Raw genomic sequence first — 21,215 nt, 5'->3', positions numbered from 1 at the left:
CGTATTTTGGGAAAAATTAACATGTCACGGAAATCGGACCATAGGTAATATGCAAGGTTTCTTGGTAGTCACGGTGTTATGTGTTTCTTTTGCACTTAGCCTTTTTTGGTTTACCAAGTCGAATTAAAAATCTTTCATAATACCAGAAGTGAAAAAATGTCAAACTCACACGACCAGTTTTAATTTTATATGCCAGACTTTGAGGGAAAAAAACACCATAATCCAACCTGTGAACCGTGTCCTTCACACGTTTTGGGATTACCAAGATGGCGGCCAACTGGCTTTAACCAATCGAGATACCGCTCGATGTGTATCCACTATCCAGTATTTTTTTTTTTTTTTTTTTTTTTTTTTTAAGATCAGTGGTAAAAATCACTGAGACATGGCAGTAACATGCTAGCGCAGCGCGAACAGGGCTGGACTGGTAAAAGTCACTTCCTCGGCACATATATTTGGTCTCACTCTTACCTTTTCCGGTCGAATGTCCCCTTGTGGCTGTTAGAAAAAATGCACAAATTAGCCTCATCATCGCAAAAACTGCAGAGTTGAAAGCGTGTGAAAAAAGTCGCTGCTTATAGGCTGGAAATTACGGTAAATGCGCTGGACCATTGATCAAGTAAATGTCCAACAAGTCATTGAGATCAAAGGAATTTCTTCACTTCATGCCATTGTTATACTGTAATCTCTATTGCACTATTCATTTGTTTTTAATCAATCTCTGATTTCACACACATTTTAACATCATATGCATGAGCATTTCCTTATTGGAGTGCAGTTTAAAAAATAAACACACTGGTGTGTACACTTTGTGCATGGATCAGACTGCAAGATTTTAGTCACTTTGTTGTCCAGATACGCTATCATGGCTGATTTCTCAGATTAGGTATGACGAAACGCCTTGTATTGTATGTAGCATATATTGGGTTTTGGATAAAACATATAGTTTAAAAAGTAAATTTGTCAAAGATGAAAATCTATGTTTGAGCTTTATCTCGCAAAGGGCACCACGTCACTTTCTATTTGTATAAAATTTAGAAAAAAGTGACGACAAACCAAGTATGTAACAACACACAAAGAATTTGTCATCGGTAGATAATTGTGAAAGAATGAAAAATAGGTGTGTATTGCTGGACTAAAGTTTGAATGCCTTCAGTCTGAACGAGAGAAACTAAATTGGGATATTGTATGACGTGATCATTTTCCCCTAAATTATTAGGTACTAATTTTGTACACTATAGCCACGTTTTGTTTTGTTTTAAATGTCCTCTTCAGCTGTTAGAGCAAGCAAATGGAGAATCTCAATCCCCTTTATATCGGAACAGTTTTACTGTGTCAAAGTGGAGTTTGTTTTTGGTTGGTAGAAGAGGACCCTTCAGACATTCTGGAATTAAGGACTGGAATCATAACTTCAGACTGAAAGAGAGAGAGAAAAGAAAGAAATAGAACATAGAAAATTAGAACTTGACAAAGAGATTGAATTTAAGAAACTTGAATGAGCCTCTGATTCACTGAGTTCTTCTTTTGATATTACACTGTATGCCAAAATGGTTCCTCCTTTCAATGAGAAAGAAGTTGATAAGTCCATTCTCCACTTCGAGAAAGTCGCTGACAACCTCAAGTGGCCAAAAGACTCATGGACTATGCTACTGCAAAGAGTCTTAAAGGGAAAAGCTCAGGATGCATATTCGGCCCGTTCTGTCGAGCAGAGTTCTGGTTATGATTTTCTGAAAAAGATCCTGCTAAAAACATATGAGTTAGTGCCCAAAGCATACCATCAGAAATTTATAATTGCTCACAAAAGGGTCAATGAGAGCTTTGTAGAGTTTGCTTGGGAAAAGGAAGCTTTCTTCGAGAGGTGGTGTAGTTCAAAAGGTTAGTTTTTATGGAGAGATTGAAGCAGTGTGATCTGATATCAGGACTAATTTGGATGAACAGAAGGTTCAAGCCCTACATGATGCAGCGGTGTTGGCAGATTATTTTTTGACTCACAAGAGTTCTTCCCCTCCTCGACCTGTAACCTTATCGTGGTGGAGGGGTTTGTGTGACCCAAGGATTCTCGGAGCTCAGTTGTTTGGGGCTTCATGCCCCTGGTAGGGTCACCCATGGCAAAAAGGTCCTAGGTGAGGGACCAGACAAAGTACGACTCCAAAACCTCTATTTCAAGTACAAAAATTGAATCTTGGTTTCCCTTGCCCGGATGCGGGTTACCGGGGCCCCCCTCTGGAGCCAGGCCTGGAGGTGGGGCTCGAAAGTGAGCACCTGGAGCCATGGGGCTCGGCCAGGCACAGCCCGAAAGGGTAAGATGGATCCCCCTTCCCATGGGCTCACCACCTGTGAGAGGGGCCATAGGGGTCAGGTGCAATGTGAGCTGGGCGGTGGCCAAAGGCGGGGAGCTGGGCAATCCGATCCCCGGCTACAGAAACTAGCTCTAAGGACATGGAATGTCACCGCTTTGGCAGGGAAGTAGCCCGAGTTGGTGCATGAGGTCAAGAAGTTCTGACTAGATATAATTGGACTCGCCTCTGTGCACCGCTTGGGCTCTGACACCATTCCTCTTGAGAGTGGTTGGACTCTGTTCCACTCTGGAGTTTCCCCACAGGGAGAGACGCTGAGGAGGTGTTGGTATACTTATTCCCCCCCGCTTGGGGCCTGTACCTTGGGCTTTGCCCCGCTGGATGAGAGGGTAGCCTCCCTCCACCTGCAGGTAGGAGGATGGGTCCTGACTGTTGTTTGTGCTGATGCACCAAAAAGCAGTTCAGAGTACCCACAGTTTTTGGAGTCCTTAGGGGTAGTGCTTGGGAGCACTCCCTCTGAGGACTCCCATCATCCTGCTGGGGGACTTCAATGGCCATATAGGCAATGACAGTAAGAGCTGAAAGGGCGTTATTGGGAAGCATGGCTGGACTTCTGTGCTTATCACGGATTGTCCATAACACCATGTTCAGGCATAACGGTGTCCACATGTCCACCTGACACTAGGACACCCTAGGTCGCAGTTCGATGATCGACTTTGTGGTCGTGTAATCAGACTTGCGACCGCATGTCTTGGACACTCGAGTGAAGAAAGGGGCGGACTGATCACCACCTGGTGGTGAGTTGGCTCCGATGGCGGATGAAGATGCCAGGCCGACGTAGCAGGCCCAAATGTATTGTGAGCGTTTTCTGGGAGCGGCTGGCAGATTCCCCTGTCAGAAGGAATTTCAACTCCCACCTCCGAAAGAACTTTGCTCACGTCCCAAAGGAGGCGGGGGATAGTGAGTCCGAGTGGACGATGTTCCTCGCCTCCATTGGAGCTGTGGCCGTAATGTGGTCAGTGCCTGTCGTGGCGGCAACCTGCGAACACGCTGGTGGACACCAACAGTGAGGGATGCTGTCAAGGTGAAGAAGGAGTCCTATCGGGCATTTTAGGCCTGTGGGACTCCCGAGGCTGCAGATAGATACCTCGGTTGGCCAAGTGGAATGCAGCTTTGGTGGTCACTGAGGCAAAAACCAGGGCGTGGGAGGAGTTTGGAGATGCCATGGAGAACGACTTGCATCTCAGGAGGGAGAAGCAGTGCACCATCAACACTTTGTATAATGGGGATAGCGCGCTGCTGACCTAAACTCGGGATGTTGTGAGTCGGTTGGTAGAATACTTCAAAGACCTCATTTCCACCAACACACCTTCCCTTGAGGAAGCTGAGTCTGGGTGCTCTGAGGCCTCTTCTATCTCTGGGGTTGAGGTCACCAAGGTGGTTAAAAAGCTTCTTGGTGACAGGGTTCCTAAAGGCTCTCGATGTTGTGGGGCTGTCCTGGTTGACATGCCTCTGCAACATCGCATGGACATCGCGGACAGTGCCTCTGGATTGGCAGACTAGGGTGACCGGAGGGTGTGTTCCAACTCGTTGAAAGGCAAAGATCTCAATTTTCCAGTCGATCTACGTTCCTACCCTCACCTATGGGCACGAGCTTTGGGTTGTGACCGAAAGAAGAAGATCCCGGATACAAATGGCCGAAATGAGTGTCCTCTGCAGGGTGTCCGAGCTCTCCTTTAGAGATAGGGTGAGAGGGTCGGGCATCCGGGAGGGTCTCAGTGTCGAGCCGCTGCTCCTCCACATTGAGAGGAGCCAGATAAGGCGTCTGGGGCATCTAATTTGGATGCCTCCCGGACGCCTCCCTGGTGATGTGTTCCGGGCATGTCCCACCGGAAAGGGACCCCTGGAACGACCCAGGACATGCTGGAGAGACTATATCTCTCGGCTGGCTTGGGAACACCTCGGGATCCCCCGGAAGAACTGGAAGAAGTGGCTGGGTATCCCTGCTGAAGCTACTTCCCGCAACCCGACCCAGTAAAACGGTAGAAAATGGACGGATGGACAAGAGTTCTTTTCACTCTCCCAGCAATTAAAAGTTTTTCCCCAAAAGGACTTTTTGTCGGGAAAGACTACTTCTCATACAGGGTCAAGTGGTGATAAAGGAGGTTCAATTTCTTCTTCCAAACCCAAGTCTTCCTGTGACTCTTGTGACTCTGTTCCTGTCTGTGCTTATTGTAAGAAACCTAGTCACTTGATTTCTGCTTGCAAAAAGCTCAAGTACAAAAATCTGTCCACGAGTTCCCCAAATCCATATGGGTATAAGTGGCTGTTCTCTTCCTCCTTTGCATTTTGTGATTGACTTCAGATCTGGTTTCTGACACCATCAACGTTGGTGTTCTTGATTCCCTTCCAGTTCTGGATGTTGATTTGTTAGTCGGCAACGATCTTATGGAGGCTCGAGTTGGCGCTTATCCTATTGTGACTGTTTCTCTGGAGCATTCACTCATTTCAGAGAAGTTGGACTTTGACTTTCTGGGTATTTTTCCATCTTGTAGAGTGACTCGTTCCATGTTGAAAGACTTCTTTGCCGAATGATTCCATTTGTGATTTATCAGATACATTTATGGTTCATTCTTTAGGCTCTGAGGCTGATGACTGTTCTTCAAAGAGTAGTAACTCTTCAAGTTCTCACTGATAAGTCTGGCAATTTGTTGAGTAGTGATCATATTTTGTCAGGAAAAGAGCTTATTAGTGCACAGATTGACGATGTTGAGCTGCAGAAGTTGGCAACCAATGCTTTTTTTTTTCAAGGGTAGTAAGGATCCAGTCTATTACTTTCAGGATGGTGTTTTGATCGGTCACTGGACATTCCTGCAGAGGATGAATGGAAATTACATCATCTAATAATGGTTCCAAAAGTCTTTCATGAACATGTACTTTCACTGGCACATCAAAGTCCCTTGGCAGGTCATCTGGAGGTAAACAAAACTTGTGATAAAATTTTAGCACATTTCTTTTGGCCCAGCTTAAAGTCCAACTGACACCAAAAGTAGGATTTTTATATAGTTGGACTTGCCTCTACGCACCGCTTGGTCTCTGGCACCACTCTTGAGAGGGGTTTGACTCTGTTCCTCTCTGGAGTTGCCTACGGTGAGAGACGTCGAAATGGTGTTGGTATATTTATTGCCCCCCGCCCCTGGGCCTGTACGTTGGGGTTTACCCTGGTGGATGAGAGGGTAGCTTCCCTCCGCCTTCAGGTAGCGGAACAGGTCCTGACTGTTGTTTGTACTTTTATGCACCAAACAACAGTTCAGACTACCCACCCTTTTTGGAGTCCCGAGAGGGAGTGCTGGAGAGCGGCCCCTCTGCGGACTCCATCATTCTGCTGGGAACTTTAATGCCCATGTGGGCAATGACAGTAACTAACCTGGAAGGGGATGATTGAGAACAACGGCCTCCCTGATCAGAACCGGAGTGGTGTTCTGTTACTGCACTTCTGTGCTCATCATGGATTGTCCATAACAAACACCATGTTCAGCTATAAGGGTGTCCACATGTCCACCTGGCACCAGGACACCCTAGGTCGCAGTTCGATGATCGACTTTGTGGTCGTGTCATTGGACTTGCGACCACATGTCTTGGACACTCGGTTGAAGATAGGGGCGGAGCTGTCAACTAATCACCAACTGGTGGTGAGTTGGCTCAGATGGTGGGCGAAGATGCCGGTCTGACGTGGGAGGCCCAAACGTATTTTGAGGGTCCGCTGGGAACTGCTGTCAGATTCCCCTGTCAGAAGAAATTTCAACTCCCACCTCCGAAAAAACTTTGCTCACATCCCAGAGGAGTCAGAGTGGATGATGTTCCGCGCCTCCATTGCGAAGGCGGCCGACCGGGGCTGTGGCCGTAAGGTGGTCAGTGCTTGTTGTTGCAGCAGCCCGCGAACATGTTGGTGGACACCAACAGTGAGGGATGCTGTCAAGGTGAAGGGAGTCCTATCGGGGATTTTTGGCCTGTGCGACTCCTGAGGGAGCTGATAGGTACCGGTTGGCCAAACGGAACACCAAGGCGGTTAAAAAGCTCCTTGGTGGCAGGGGCCCGGGGGTGGATGAGATTCCCAAAGAGTTCCTAAAGCCTCTGGATGTTGTGGGGCCGTCCTGGTTGACACGCCTCTGCAACATCGTGTGGACATCTGGGATAGTGCCTCTGGATTGGCAGACTGGGGTGGTGGTCCCCCTTTTTAAGATGGGTGACCGGAGGGTGTGTTGCAACTATAGGGGGACGACACTCCTCAGCCTCCCTGGTAAGGTATATTCAGGGTTATTGGAGGGGAGGGTCCGCCGGGAAGTCGAATTTCGGATTCAGGAGAAGTAATGTGGTTTTCGCCGTGGAACAGTGGACCAGCTCTATACCCTCGGCAGGATCCTCGAGGGTGATGGGAGTTTGCCCAACCAGTCTACATGTGTATTGTTGAATTGGAGAAGGCGTTCAGCCATGTCCCTCGGGGAGTTTTGTGGGGGGTTCTTTGAGAGTAAGGGGAACTGAACCCCCTGATACAGGCTGGTAGGTCCCTGTACAATCAGTGTCAGAGTTTGGTCCGCATTGCCGGCAATACTCATTTCCAGTGAGAGTTGGAGTCTGCCAAGGCTGCCCTTTTTCACCGATTTTGTTAATAACTTTTATGGAAAGAATCTCTAGGGATAGCCAGGCGTAGCATATGTCTGGTTTCGTGGCCTCAGCATCTCATATCTGCTCTTTGCAGATGATGTGGTTCTGTTGGCTCCATCAAGTGGTGATCTCCAACTCTCACTGGAGCGGTTCACAGCCGAGTGTGAAGCTGCTGGGATGAGAATCAGCATCTCCAAATCTGAGAACCATGGTCGTCAATCGGAAAAGGGTGGCGTGCCTTCTCCGGGTCGGGGATGAGATCCTGCCCCAGGTGGAGGAGTTCAAATATCTTGGGGAGAATGGAGCAGGAGATCAACAGATGGATTAGTGCAGTGTCTGCAGTTATGCAGACTTTGTATCGGTCCATTGTGGTAAAGAGGGAGCCAAGTCAAAAGGCAAAGCTCTCAATTTACCAGTCGATTTACGTTCATACTCTCACCTATGGGCACGAGCTGTGGGTCGTTACCGAAAGAACAAGATCCCGGATACAAGTGGTCGGAATGAGTTTCCTCTGCAGGGTGTCCTGGTTCTCCCTTAGAAGACAGGGTGAGAAGCTCGTCATCTGGGAGGGGCTCAGTGTTGGGCCGCTGGTCCTCCGCATTGAAAGCAGGCAGATGAGGTGGCTGGGGCATCTGATTTGGATGCCTCCCGGACGCCTCCCTGGTGAGGTGTTCTGGGCACGTCCCACCGGAACGAGATCCCGGGGATGACCCAGGACACGCTGGAGAAACCATGTCTCTTGGCTGGCTTGGGAACACCTCGGTATCCCTCTGGAATAGCTGGAATAAGTGGCTGGGGAAAGGGAAGCCTGGGTATCCCTGCTGAACCTACCTTCCCCGTGACCCGACCCGGAAAAACGGTAGAAAAATGTATGGATGGATGGATATAGGTGCAGGTGATGTCCTGATGCAAGAGGTGTCTCAGGTCTTGATCATTTGGTGTGCTATTTTTCCAAAACGTTTGATAAACACCAAAGAAATTATTCGACCATGGAAAAGGAGACTGAGTTTTTTGTTTTTGGCTTTGCAGCATTTTGAAGTGTAATTGGGTTCTCCAACTTTTCCGATTGAGGTCTTTACTGATCACAATCCCTTGACTTTTCTTCACACAATGAAGAACAAAAATCAGACTTATGAGGTGGAGTTTTAGTTTGCAAGGATTCAATCTTGTGATCAAGCACATTAAAGGTTGAGGTCTTACGTACTGTATTAAGTTATTGGGATGCAAATCTTTTGTGACGTTCTGAGTGAAGGGACTCTATTATGTTGTCGGATCCGGATGTCTGGAATGTTTGAGAAGTGGACGAGTGGATTTAAGGAAGGATAAATGTCGACAGGACCTTCTTCCGACCAAAACTGCCTTCCGCTCTCTTCAGACAAGTACACAAGTACACGGATGCCACACTGCCTTCTGCCTAACGTTTTTTGGGAAATTTCCAAAACCATTCGCTTACATTGCTGGAACTCACATTTCTCTGTTTGGGAACATTCGTCGTTTGGCTAGACTAAACGGTCTTTGAACTTCTATTAGTTTGTTATGTTTGTGATTAAATTGTCTTAACCCTTTCTGGGCAGGGGTTGCAAATTTGCAACAGGTTTAATATAATAGAAAATTTTAAGTCCAGAGTATCATTTTCTGAAAGTATGAGACTTTTCTCTCTGCCAAATTTTATTTGGTCCAGAAAGGGTTAAATGCAAGACAACTTCTTAGTTATATTTTGCTGGTTTGAGCAAGAGGATTTATTCTAAATTCACACATCAGTGTCTTTAATTCTTCTGTGATTTGAAAGCTGGGGTGCCAGGCACTACTGTCATCACACACCCAGTACTCCTAGAGACATCACCCCAGTGGTCTCTTCCTCCTATCCCCGAGCTCGCAATTGGGTAAAAAAATGTCCCGCACCAACAGGAGATGGAACAGCATACACAGGGACAAAAGAAAAATAGCCCCACTCCATGCATGTGTTGTCCTACCATGCAAAACGATCTAAAACATATGGGAAAAGACATTAAAATGAGATAATAATAACAGTAATGATGATAATAATTATATTAATGATAAAGCTATATACATAATATAAATAATCCGACAACGACAAACTTGACAGCAAAGAATATCAGATTACAAGTGTATTTTCACCCTTGGGAAAATATTCTTGGTAATTTCAGAAAGCATCCTACCCAGGCAGAGAACTCAAGAGTCTTGATTTAGAATGTTTAAAAAAAAGGTGACCAGTTGTCTATGAATATATGTAATTGATTTTTTCATTTTGCTGATATTTTTTTCCCACTCATAATATTCTATTACGAGATTTAGCCGCAGATTAATGTTAATGGCTTTTTTTTTCCAGTTTAGAATTATTTTCTTAGCAATAGTTAATATGACGAGTAATGATTGTGTATATCTATTAGGGAAGTTGATCAAGCTTAAATTGCCAAGTATACACACTCTAGGGGAAAGTGGTATCCGAAGGTTAAAAATATGAGATAAGTTTGTGTAACCAAAGTCCAGAAGCATTGAATTGGTGTGCATTACCATATAGCAGAAAAATTGGTATCTGGGGAACTTAATGTGCATTGTGCACAAATATTCAATGGAGAAAAGCCCATTTTATGCATAGTAAAATATACACGATCCAGTACTTTATATTGTATTAGCTGTAGATATGTTTTTTTTTTGTCATTTTAAATGTATTAATAAATATCTGTATCCAGTAGTTACAGTCAGTAGACATGTAGAGATCTTCTGACTTGGTAGTTGGTAGGTTTATTGATTTAGTACATAAAATTAACTATTTGCTTGACAAATTCCAGCAGTTCTCTGAAGTGGTGATATTCTTTTTTTTATTTCTACTTTTAATTTATTGTTTTAAAGAAAATTCCCATTTATTTGGAATTTTTGGAACAGTTCACCATGTATCCTAAAAACGTTGTTAAATAATTGTTGTAGGTGGTAAATTCCATGTTATTCCCAGTAGATAAAATAACGGGTAATATTATCTATCCATCCATTTTCTGAGCCGCTGATCCTCACGAGTTTTGCGGGGGTGCTGAAGCCAACCCCAGCTGTCATCGGGCAAGAGGCAGGGTTCGCCCTGAACTGGGTGCCAACCAATTGCAGGCCACAGAGAGACAGACAACAGTCAGACTCACATTCATACCTCGGAGCACTTTAGGGTCTCCAATTAATGCATGTTTTTGCGACGTGGGAGGAAACTGGAGTACTCAAAGAAAACCACTATTTCAAAATAAGGATTATCCCGGCGGCACGGTGGAACAGTTGTAGAGCATTGGCCTCACACTTCTGACGACCGGGGTTCAAATCCTAGCCCTGCCTGTGTGGCGTTTGCATGTTCTCCCCATCCCTCAGCGGTCAGCGGTGCTCGACCAGCAGGAGCAGCCACCACATCTCCAACATGCCTCCACGGTGCTCAACCAGCAACAGGCGCAGCTGCCACCTCCCGACCATGCCTCCGTGGTGCTCGAAGAGGTGCAGCACACATATGACTTAATGGATTTTATTTTTTCATTAAAATAACAGGCAAACTCATTGCATTTGTTGGCTGTTACAAGTTCTGGATCGATCTGATTCGGGGGGGTCAACCACAGCAAACAGAGTGCGAGTATTTTTGAGGTTCTTACTGATGATTTCAGAAAAGTGTTGCTTACTAGCCCTGACTAATTCTCGGTTAAAATTACAAAGACACTGTAGAGGGCATAGTCAATTTGGAGTTTAATTTTTCTCCACTTGCGTTCTGCTTCCCTACACTTTAATTTAGAGCTCTTGAAAATCATTGTGCTCCTCCGCGGTGTTCTAGGGTTGGTCAGGATGGTCTTAGTTTTAACAGGAGCGACAACATTATTGGCATTTTAGATGTGAAATTGTCCGCTGAACCGTTGGAAACTTGGGAATGACTATATGGAGCAGTCCTTAAATGGTTCAAGTCCTATGTAGAGGAAAGGAATTATTTCGTAACCATTGGAAGTGTTCAAGCTAATCAAATTGGAATAACCTATTGAGTCCCTCAAGGGTCAGTTCTTGGAACGGTCCTGTTCAGCGTGTGTATGCTAGCCTTGGTTCAAATTCTTCTGAACTTTAATTTTTACTAATAGCAAAGGATAGGGCACAGTTATATTTAGCAGTGTCTCCAGATGACTACAGTTCAGTTAAGATGTTTTGTCACTGTCAAAAGCAGCTGAATAACTGGATGAGCCAAAATTTTCTCCAACTAAACTACGACAAAATTGAGATAAAAAAGGATTGCTATGAATAAATACCTTGAGTCAATCTGTTTAAAAACACAAAGATCAAGTCTGATACCTTAGTGAAAGATTCTGACCTGACTTTCAACAGCCATATCAAATTAATTACTAAAACTGCCTTTAACCATCTGAAGAACATATCAAGAGTGAAAGCTTGCATGTATCAAGCAGACCATGAGAAACTCATCCATGCTTTTATCTCAAGTATACTTGACTATTGTAATGGTCTTCTGACTGGACTCCCCAAAAGAGCATTACATAGCTCCAGCTCATCCAGAATCCTGAAGCTGGGGTTCTGAGCAGGACAATGAGCTCTGAACATATTGTTCCAATTCTAAAGTCCTTACACTGGCTTCCAGTCAGCTTTAAAATAGATTTTAAAGTTCTGGCACTGGTCATAAATTATAAAATTGTTTAGGTCCTGAATACGTGAAAGAAATGCTAATGGAGGGGTGCTCAATCAATTGCGAGGCAGTTTTGGTTAATCGTGCCCAAAAAAAAAAGACAGCCTGACGTCTTTTTATTTTTGGAACATTTCGGAGCACAAGGAACTTTCTGTAACAACAACATACTGCTCAGCCACACACTCTACTGCCTTGTTTACAACTACCCCCCCCCCCCCCCCGCTCTTAAAGGAGTACACAGAATTACAAATGTTACGGTACTTACGCAGCCCATCAATGTGGTTTATAAAGACAGCGCTCATCACCGCTGCTTTAGTGAGCAACACAGTCTAGGCAACGTAGAGCGAAGACGAGCTAGACATGCTGCTTATATTTACTCTCGATGATAATGGCAAAAGCAAAAAAAAAAATGCTGTTGGTTTAAGATGCCATTAATGTTGGAGTATGTGAATAATAGAAGAAAAAGTGGTGAAACTTCAAGATTTTCTCTTTTTCGAGCGAGAAAGGTCTGGGCTGAAGCCAAAGTAGAAAGTGCAGGATAAGATGGTGTGTAATGTTAATATTCCACCTTGGCAGAGTCTGATTGAGGATGAAGGCACAGACAATACAGTGCACATAAAGCTAGTTCTGTATTTTAAATTTTGGAGGCAACATAATATTAACCTTAAAGCTCTTTGGGAGCATCATTCAGATTTCAACATGCACTGCTAAAGATATTTTGGAATCAATAATTCAGTTTTACATCAAGAAAAAAAGATGAAGACATCATTGTGGATTAAAAAAATGAAACAATGTTGGAAGCGACCTTTCAAATTTATAGTTCATAGTTGGCTTGGTTTAGTTAGCAATGTATTTATTTGCTTTTGACATTTTCATTGGAAGTTTGCAAAAACACAAAAATGTTCTTAAAAATGTTCTGATGGGAATGTAAAGGTAATCTGAATCTTTTCATGAGCCATGTAACTTTTATGGATGACACTGATCTGACCACAGTGTAGATTCTTGGGGTAAAAAAAAAAGTCTGGACACCCCTGTGCTAATGGAATACAAATACGGAAGAGCTCTGAGATCGAGAGACTCAGGTCAAATAGTTGAGCACAGAGTCCAAAGCAGACATAGCAGTGCAGCATTTCACTATTATAAACACAAATGGAATAAGTTGCCAACAGAAGCAACGTCACACCCCAGTGTGAAAGTTTTCAAATCCATGGTTTAAATGTGGCCACACTCCTCCTGCCCTTGTGTCGCTGACAAAGGCGTTTAGTTTAATGTTTTTCCTTGTTTTATCTCTGGATCTCTCTAATTCCTTCTTTTAAAATTTTGTTTGCAAGTTTGATGGCTTTCCAGACAAGAGGCTGATGCGTGTGTGCACGCAAATGATTATCTCTTTGGTCACGACTCCTGTCTCTACAGTCTCGGTTAGATTGTTCACATCACAGCAAAATTAAATTTGAAGCATTAGATCAGGCCTGTGAGGCATGAGTTTTCAAAAGATTATTTTGGAGTATTCTATTGTGCTACTCTACTTATGTACAGACAGTTTTAGCACAGACAAAAGGCTGTTTTATATGTTAATTGCAAATACGTTTAAGGGCCATTGAAAGGAACATGGCATTGAAGGGAAGTCAGATTAATTCTACAGGCCCAATAACATCACATAGGTTAGTCCAGCATGTGGCTGATAAGAATGACATGATGTTTGTGCCAGTCTGGGATACTATGTGTGATAGCTATTACTATATACTGTCCATTATTTGCATTATTTGGATGACTGACCTGACTGATTCAGTAAACATTGTCTTCTTGTTCAGTTGCAGCAAGTGGATCTCATTGGCATTACCATCAAAACATTGGCTGAGATTGAGAAAGAAGTGAGTATTGATTTATATGATTGATTTAATACATCCATCCATCAATTTTCTACCGGTTTTCTGGGTCGGGTCATTGGGGAAGTAGCTTCAGCAGGGATACCAAGACTTCTCTTTCCCCATCCACTTCTTCTAGCTCTTCTGGAGGGATCCCAAGGCGTTCCCAAGCCACCCGAGAGAAATAGTCTCTCCAGTGTGTCCGGGGTCGTCCCTTGGGTCTCTTTCCGGTGGGACATGCCTGGAACACCTCACCAGGGAAGCATCCGAATCAGATGCCCCACTCACCTCATCTGGCTCCTCTCAATTCAGATGAGGAGCGGCTTGGCGCTGAGCCCCTCCCGGATGACCGAGCTTCTCACCCTATCTCAAAGGGAGGAGGAAATTAATTTCCGCCGTTTGTATGCGGGGTCTTGTTCTTTCGGTAACGACCCACAGCTCGTGCCCATAGGTGAGAGTATGAACGTAAATTGATTGATAAATTGAGAGCTTCGCCTTCCAATTTATCTCCCTCTTTACTGCAACAGACCAATACACAGTACGCATCACTGCAGACACTGCACCGATCCGTCTGTCGATCTCCCGCTCCATTCTTCCCTCACTCGTGAACAAGACCCGAAGATACTTGAACTCCTCCACTTGGGGCATGATCTCATTCCCGACCTGGAGAAGGCATGCCACCCTTTTCCGACTGAGGACCATAGTCTCAGATTTGGAGGTGCTGATTATCATTCCAGCAACTTCACTTCGAACGGCTCCAGTGAGAGTTGGAGATCACGGCTTGATTAAACCAACAGAACCACATCATCTGCAAAGAGCAGAGATGAGATGCTGAGGGCACCAAACCGGACAGACTCTACGCCTCGGCTGTGCCTAGATATTCTGTTCATAAAAGTTATGAACAAAATCGGTGACAAAGGGCAGCCTTGGCGTAGTCCAACTCTCACCGAAAACGAGTCCGACTTATTGCCGGCAATGCGGACCTAACTCTGACAACGTTAGTACAGGGACAGAGCAGCTCATATCAGGGGGTTTGGTACCATACTCCCGAAGAATTCCCCACAGGACTCCCCATGTGACACGGTTGGACACCTTCTCCAAGTGCACAAAACACATGGAGACTGGTTGGGCGAATTCCCATGCACTCTTAAGGATCCTGCGGAGGGTGTAAAGCTGGTCCACTGTTCCACGGCTAGGACAAAAACCACATTGCTCCTCCTGAATCTGAGATTTGACTTTCCGACGGACCTTCCCCTCCAGTACCACTGAGTAGACCTTACCAGGGAGGCTGAGGAGTATGATCTCCCTATAGTTGGAACACACCCTTCTTAAAAAGGGGGACCACCACCCCAGTCTGCCAATCCAGAGGCAGTGTCCCCGATGTCCATGCGATGTTGTAGAGGCGTATCAAACAGGACAGCCCCACAACATCCAGAGCCTTTAGGAACTTCGGGCGAATCTCATCCACCCCCGGGGCCCTGCCACCCAGGAGCTTTTTAACCACCTCAGTGACCTCAACCCAGAGATAGAAGTGCCCACCTCAGAGCACTCAGACTCAGCTTCCTCATGGGAAGGTGTGTTGGTGGAATTGAGGAGGTCTTCGAAGTATTCTCCCCACCAACTCACAACATCCCGAGTCGAGGTCAGCAGTGCCACATCCCCACTATACACAGTGTTGACGGTGCACTGTTTCCCCCTCCTGAGACGCAGAGTGGTGGACCAGAATTTCCTCGAAGTTGTCTTGAAGTCGTTCTCCATGGCCTCACCAAACTCCTCCCAGGCCTGGATTTTTTTCCTCAGTGACCACCGAAGCTACATTGCGGTTGGCCAGCCAGTACCTATTGGCTGCCTCAGGAGTTCCACAGGCCAAAACTGTCCGATAGGACTCCTTCTTTAGCTTGACAGCATCCCTCGCTGTTGGTGTCCACCAAAATGTTTGCGGGTTGCTGCCACGACAGGCATGGACGACCTTACAGCCACAGTTCCGGTCGGCCACCTCAGCAATGGAGGCTCGGAACATCGTCCACTCGGACTCAATGTCAACCGCCTCCTCTGGGACCTGAGCAAAGTTCTTTCAGAGGTGTAAATTGAAATTCCTTCTGACAGGGGAATCTGCCAGCTGAAACTGAAACTTCTGAAGTTCGCAGATGACACCACGGTCATCAGCCTCAACGAAGATGGCGACGAGTCGTGAAGTGTCGTGACTGGAGCTTTGGTGTGGTCAACACAACCTGTCGTTGAATACTCTAAAGACTGTGGAGATGGTTGTGGACTTCAGGAGGTATCCTTCACCACAGCTTCCCTTGACGCTGTCCAACTGTCTTGTGTCAACCGTCGAGACCCTCAAGTTCTTTTGAATTACAGTCTCAGAGGACTTGAACTGGGGACAAAAATCACCTCCATCCTCAAAAAAGCCCAGCAAAGGATGTACTTCTTGCTGATTTTGAGGAAGGGCGGCCTGTCACAAGACCTTTTGAGACAGTTCTACATAGCAGTTGTTCAATCAGTACTGTGTACCTCCATCACAGTCTGGTTTGGAGCGGCCGCAAAATTGGACAAACTCATACTACAACGGACAATCAAAACCACTGAACGGATTGTCGGCACCACACTACACAATATTGAGGACTTGCAAGCACACTAGGTCCAGAGCAGGCAGGATCCTCTCTGACCCTCCACATCCTGCCCACCAGCTCTTTCAGCTTCTTCTGTCAGGAAAGCAATACAGATCAATGAAAGTGAAAAGTAGCAGGCATTTGAACAGTTTTTTTTTCCCTCTGGCAGTTAAGTCATTAAATTCTTGATTACTGAATCAAGCATTTTTCTTCCATGTGGCATGTTAGGACACTCACTCACACACTGCTGGTCCAATCAGTATTAGTATAGTCTTATATATACACACACACATATGAAACAAAAATATTTATTTATCGATCTATTTTATTTTACTTTATTTATTTTGCGGACCACACGATTCATCACTTAAACTGCACCCTTTGCACAATTGACATTGTTAACACACTATCTATATAGATTTAACACCTTGCACCCCTTATAAGGAATAATTCCTATAAACAGAAATGTCTCTTGTTCTTTGTTCTTGTTACTATGTTGTGCTTTGTTCTCTTGTTTTCTTTTCTGTATGTCGTACCAGGGCAGCACCGACTGCTGGAGAAAAATTCCTTGCGTGTTCTACACACTTGGCCATTAAAGCTGCTTCTGATTCTGTTCCCAGCAGACAATCACAATACTTTTGGGCCTGCCACGTCAGACCGGCATCTTCCCCCACCATCGGAGCCAACTCACCACCAGGTGGTGATCTGTTGACAGCTCCACCACTCTCTTCACCCGAGTGTCCAAGTCATGTGGTCGCAAGTCCAATGACACGACCACAAAGTCGATCATTGAACTGCGACCTAGGGTGTCCTGGTGCCAGGTGTACATGTGGACACCCTTATACCTGAAAATGGGGTTTACTATGGACAATCCGTGATGAACACACAAGTCCAGGAGCAGAATACCACTCGGGTTCTGATCAGGGGGGCTGTTCTTCCCAATCACGCCCTTCCAGGTCTCACAGTAATTACCCGCATGGACATTGAAGTCCCCCAGCAGAATGATGGAGTCCCCAAAGGGGGCGCTCTCCAGCACCCCCACAAGTCTCCAAAAAGGGTGGGTACTCTGAACTAGTGTTTGGTACACAAGCACAAACAACAGTTGGGAACCTTCCCCCTTCCTCCAATTGACGGGAGGCTACCCTCTCATCCACCAGGGTAAACCCCAATGTATAGGCCCCGAGCCGGGGGGCAATAAGTATACCCACACCTGCTTGGCGTCTCTCACCGTGGGCAACTCCAGAGTTGAACAGAGTCCAACGCCTCTCAAGAAGAGTGCTGCCAGAGCCCAAGCGGTGTGTAGAGGTGAGTCCGACTATATCTGGTTGGAACTTCTTGACCTAACTAACTCGGGCTCCTTCCTTGCCAAAGCGGTGACATTCCATGTCCCTAGAGCTATTTTCTGGAGCGGATCGCCAAGCCTTTGGCCACCGCCGAGCTCACATCGCACCCGATCCCTATGGCCCCTCTCACAGGTGGTGAGCCCATGGTAAGGGGGACCAATGTTACCCTTTCGGGCCAGGTGCTCACGTTCGAGCCCCTCCTCCAGGCCTGGTTTAAGAGGGCGGCCCCAGTGACCCGTGTCCGGGCAAGGGAAACCAAAATCCAATTTTAGTCCTCATCATAGAGGTTTTGGAGTCGTACTTTATCTGGTCCCCCACCGAGGACTTTTTTTCCATGGGTGACCCTACCAGGGGTATGAAGCCCCAGATAACTTAGCTCCTCGGATCATCGGGACACACAAACGCCTCCACCACTCAAAAGTGACGGCTTGAAGAAGGGAAAGATTAATACATACATTTAAATGTATGTATTAGAATGTACTCGTGACTATCCAACAATCCATCGTCTCCATTGTTTCTGTAAACCTTTTTGACACTACATCTACACTACACACTATATCTTTCGGCTTGTCCCTTTCAGGGTCGCCACAGCGTGTCATCTCAGATGAACACACATATATGTTTGGCACAATTTTTACGCCGGATGCCCTTCCTGACGCAACCCTTCTCAGGGAGTGGAGGCCCCAGTGGGATACGAACCCACAACCCCTGGTTTACCAAACCAGTGCTCTAACCACTGAGCTACGGGGCTTCTTTTTGACACTATTAGCACCACCATTTTGACATCATTAGTGACTTTTCGACACTACATCAAAACATATTTAGCTTTCAATCATAATGGCCAACGTTAAAATAGAATAAATAATAATAAAAAAGAAATACATGAATCAAGACCTTTTCATGGTGGAGGGGTTAGTGTGTCCAAATGATCCTAAGGGCTAAGTTGCTGGGGCTTCAGGCCCTAAGTAGGGTCACTCACAGCAAAGAGATCCTCGGTGAGGGACCATACAAAGCACGGCTCCAAAAACGGCAAAGACAAATAAAAATATTGGATCGAGGTTTCCCTTGACCGGACATGGGTCACCAGCGCCTCCCCGTAGTCAAGCCTGGAGAGGGGCCTTGAAGGCGAGTGCTCTTGTGGCTGTGCACAGCCCGAAAGAATAATGTGGGTTCCTTTCCCATGAGCTCACCACCTGTGGGAGGGGCCATAGGGGTTAGGTGCAGTGCGAGCCCTAACCCTAACTTAGCGAGCCGATCCCCAGCTACAGTAGCTGGTTCTAAGGACATAGAATGTCACCTTTCTTGCATTGAAGGAGCCTTAGCGGGTGTGCAAGGTTGAGAAGTCAAGACTAGATATTGTCGAGCTCGGCTCCACACATGGTCTGTACTCTAGTACTTGTCCTCTTGAGAGGGGTTGGACCCGCTTCCACTCTGGAGTTCCACAAGGGGAGAGGCGCTGAGCAGGTGTGGGTATACATATTGTCCCCCAGCTTTGTGCCTGTACATTGGGGTTCATCCCGGTGGATGAGAGGGTAGCCTCCTTCCACCTACCCCCGATAAAAACCATAGTGATGTTCTCTTATTGGACTTCTGTGCTTACCATGGGTTCTCTATAATGAGCATGATGTTCAAGCATAAGGGTGTCCACTTGGCACCAGGACACCCTCGGTCGCAGTTTGATGATCGACTTTGTGCTTGTGTCATCAGACTTGCTACAGCACGTATTGTGATGTCTGCTGGGAAGGTCTGGCAGAATCCCCTGTCAGAAAGCGTTTCAACTCCCACTTCTAGAGAACTTTGCTCATGTTCTGGGTGGTGCAGGGGACATTGAGTCCAAGTGGATCATGTTCTGCGCCTCCATTGCTGAGGCAGCAAACGGGAGCTGTGGCCATAAGGCCTGTCCTGGCCGCAATCCCCTCACCTGTTGGTGGTTGTCAAGGTGAAAATGGAGTACTATCCTGCAGGTGTAACTCCTGAGGCAGCTCATGGGCACCAGCTGGCCAAGCAGAATGTTACTTTCATGGTCGCAAAAGCAAAAACTTTGTCTGGTGAGGCCATGGAGAAAGACTTCCAGACTGCTTTGAGGGAATTCTGGTCCACCATCCGACTTCTCTGTAGGGGAAAACAGTTTATGGTAAACTATGTAAAGTGGGGATGGGGCTCTGCTGATACCAACTAGGGATGTTGTGAATCGGTGGGGAGAATACATTAAAGACCTCCTCAATTCCACCAACATGGCTTCCCATAAGGAAGCAGAGTCTGGATTTTCTGAGGCAGGCTCACCTATTTCTGGGGTTGAAGTCACCGAGATGGTTAAAAAGCTCCTCGGTGGCAAGGCACAGGTGGATACGATTCGGAGATTGTGGAGTAACTCAAGGTTCTGAATTTTTTGGGCCTGTCTATTTTGACACCCCTCTGCAACATCGCATGGACATCAGGGACAGTGCCTCTGGATTGGCAGACTGGGGTGGTGGTCCCACTTCACTATCAGCCTTTCTGGCCATTTGTCTAACAACACACAAGGAATTTTTCTCTGGGAGTCTGTGTCGCCCGGGAACAAAGGACAAACTAAGAAGGACAAAGAATAAGAGACATTCAGTTAATAGGTATGATTCCTTATGAGAGTTACACATTTGCAAGATGCGTTCTTCTTCATTTAGAACAGTTAAGAGTGTGTCAATGCTCTAGATCAGAATCAGAATCCGCTTTATTAACCAAATGTGTAAAAACACACGAGGAAATATTTCTCCGGCAGTTGGTGCTGCCCTGGTACGACATTCAAAACAAAGAACAACAGAAAGTAAGAAGAACAAACAAGAGACATTCTGTTACTAGGAACTATTCCTTATAAAAGTCACAGATGTACAAGATGCAAAGTCTTCTTCATTTAGAACAGATAAAAGTGTGTCAACGCCCCACATTATGTTAAGCTTGTCCAGAGTGCCCTAACCTGTTCGCGATTCCCGTTATAGACCAGTGCAATTGTGCAAAGGGAGCAGTTTCAGATGACGAATCATGCGATAGTCTACAGAATATATTCCTAATATTAATACTAATAGGGCCAATAGGATATGAGGGTTTGTCTCAACAATGGCACAAGCCAGAAAACAATAGGTTTGCTGATCAATAATTTAATGCCTTAATTGTCAGAGGGAAAAAACTGTTTGAATGCCTGCTAGTTATGACTTGCATTGATCGGTAGCACTTACCCGACAGAAGGAGCTGGAAGAGCTGGTGCCCAGAATGTGGAGTGTCCAAAAGGATCCTACCTGCTCTCGACCTAGTTTGAGTGGCGTGCAAGTCTTCAAAAATGGTAGGGTGGTGCTGACAATCCGTTCAGCGGTTTTGATTGTCCGTTGCAGTCGGAGTTTGTCTTTTTTTTTGTGGCGGCCCCACCCCAGACTGTGATGGAGGTACATAGTACTGATTGGATAACTCCTGGTAGAACAGTCTGAGCAGCTATTGTGACAGGCCGTGCTTCCTGAGAAGCCGCAAGAAGTACATCCTTTGCTGGGCTTTTTTGAGGATGGACTTGATGTTCGTCTCCCACTTCAGGTCCTCTGAGACTGTAATTCCCAAGAACTTGAAGGTCTCGATGATTGACAGTTGGACAACGTCAGGGTCAGCTGTCGTGAAGGATACCTCCTGAAGTCCACAATCTCTCGTGAATCTCTACAGTCTTTAGAGTGTTCAACGCCAGATTGTGTTGACCACACCAAAACTCCAGTTTCGGCACTTCCTGTCGATACGCAGACTCGTCGTTGTCT

At 45.9% G+C, this 21,215-nt stretch overlaps 1 protein-coding gene across 7 annotated transcripts in view; it reads left to right on the top strand.

Annotated features, from left to right (window-relative positions):
* mvb12ba (multivesicular body subunit 12Ba) overlaps positions 1-21,215 on the top strand; it is an 81,246-nt gene that overhangs the window by 57,410 nt on the left and 2,621 nt on the right. For 4 of the 7 annotated variants that reach the window (XR_009799003.1, XM_061847722.1, XM_061847724.1 and 1 more), the window contains 2 exons: positions 10,329-10,448; positions 13,437-13,496. Coding sequence is in view for 4 of the 7 variants with exons in the window: in XM_061847722.1 (XP_061703706.1) it covers positions 10,329-10,448; positions 13,437-13,496 (180 nt within the window). In the remaining 3 variants the exon portion in view is untranslated. Of the gene's footprint in view, positions 1-10,328; positions 10,449-13,436; positions 13,497-21,215 lie in introns of those variants that run through there. The other 3 variants (XR_009799004.1, XR_009799005.1, XM_061847725.1) reach the window with 1 other exon arrangement.

Source organism: Syngnathoides biaculeatus, chromosome 17, assembly GCF_019802595.1.
Source record: "Syngnathoides biaculeatus isolate LvHL_M chromosome 17, ASM1980259v1, whole genome shotgun sequence".
Lineage (NCBI taxonomy): Eukaryota > Metazoa > Chordata > Actinopteri > Syngnathiformes > Syngnathidae > Syngnathoides > Syngnathoides biaculeatus.
This window is presented reverse-complemented; position numbering and strand designations above follow the sequence as displayed.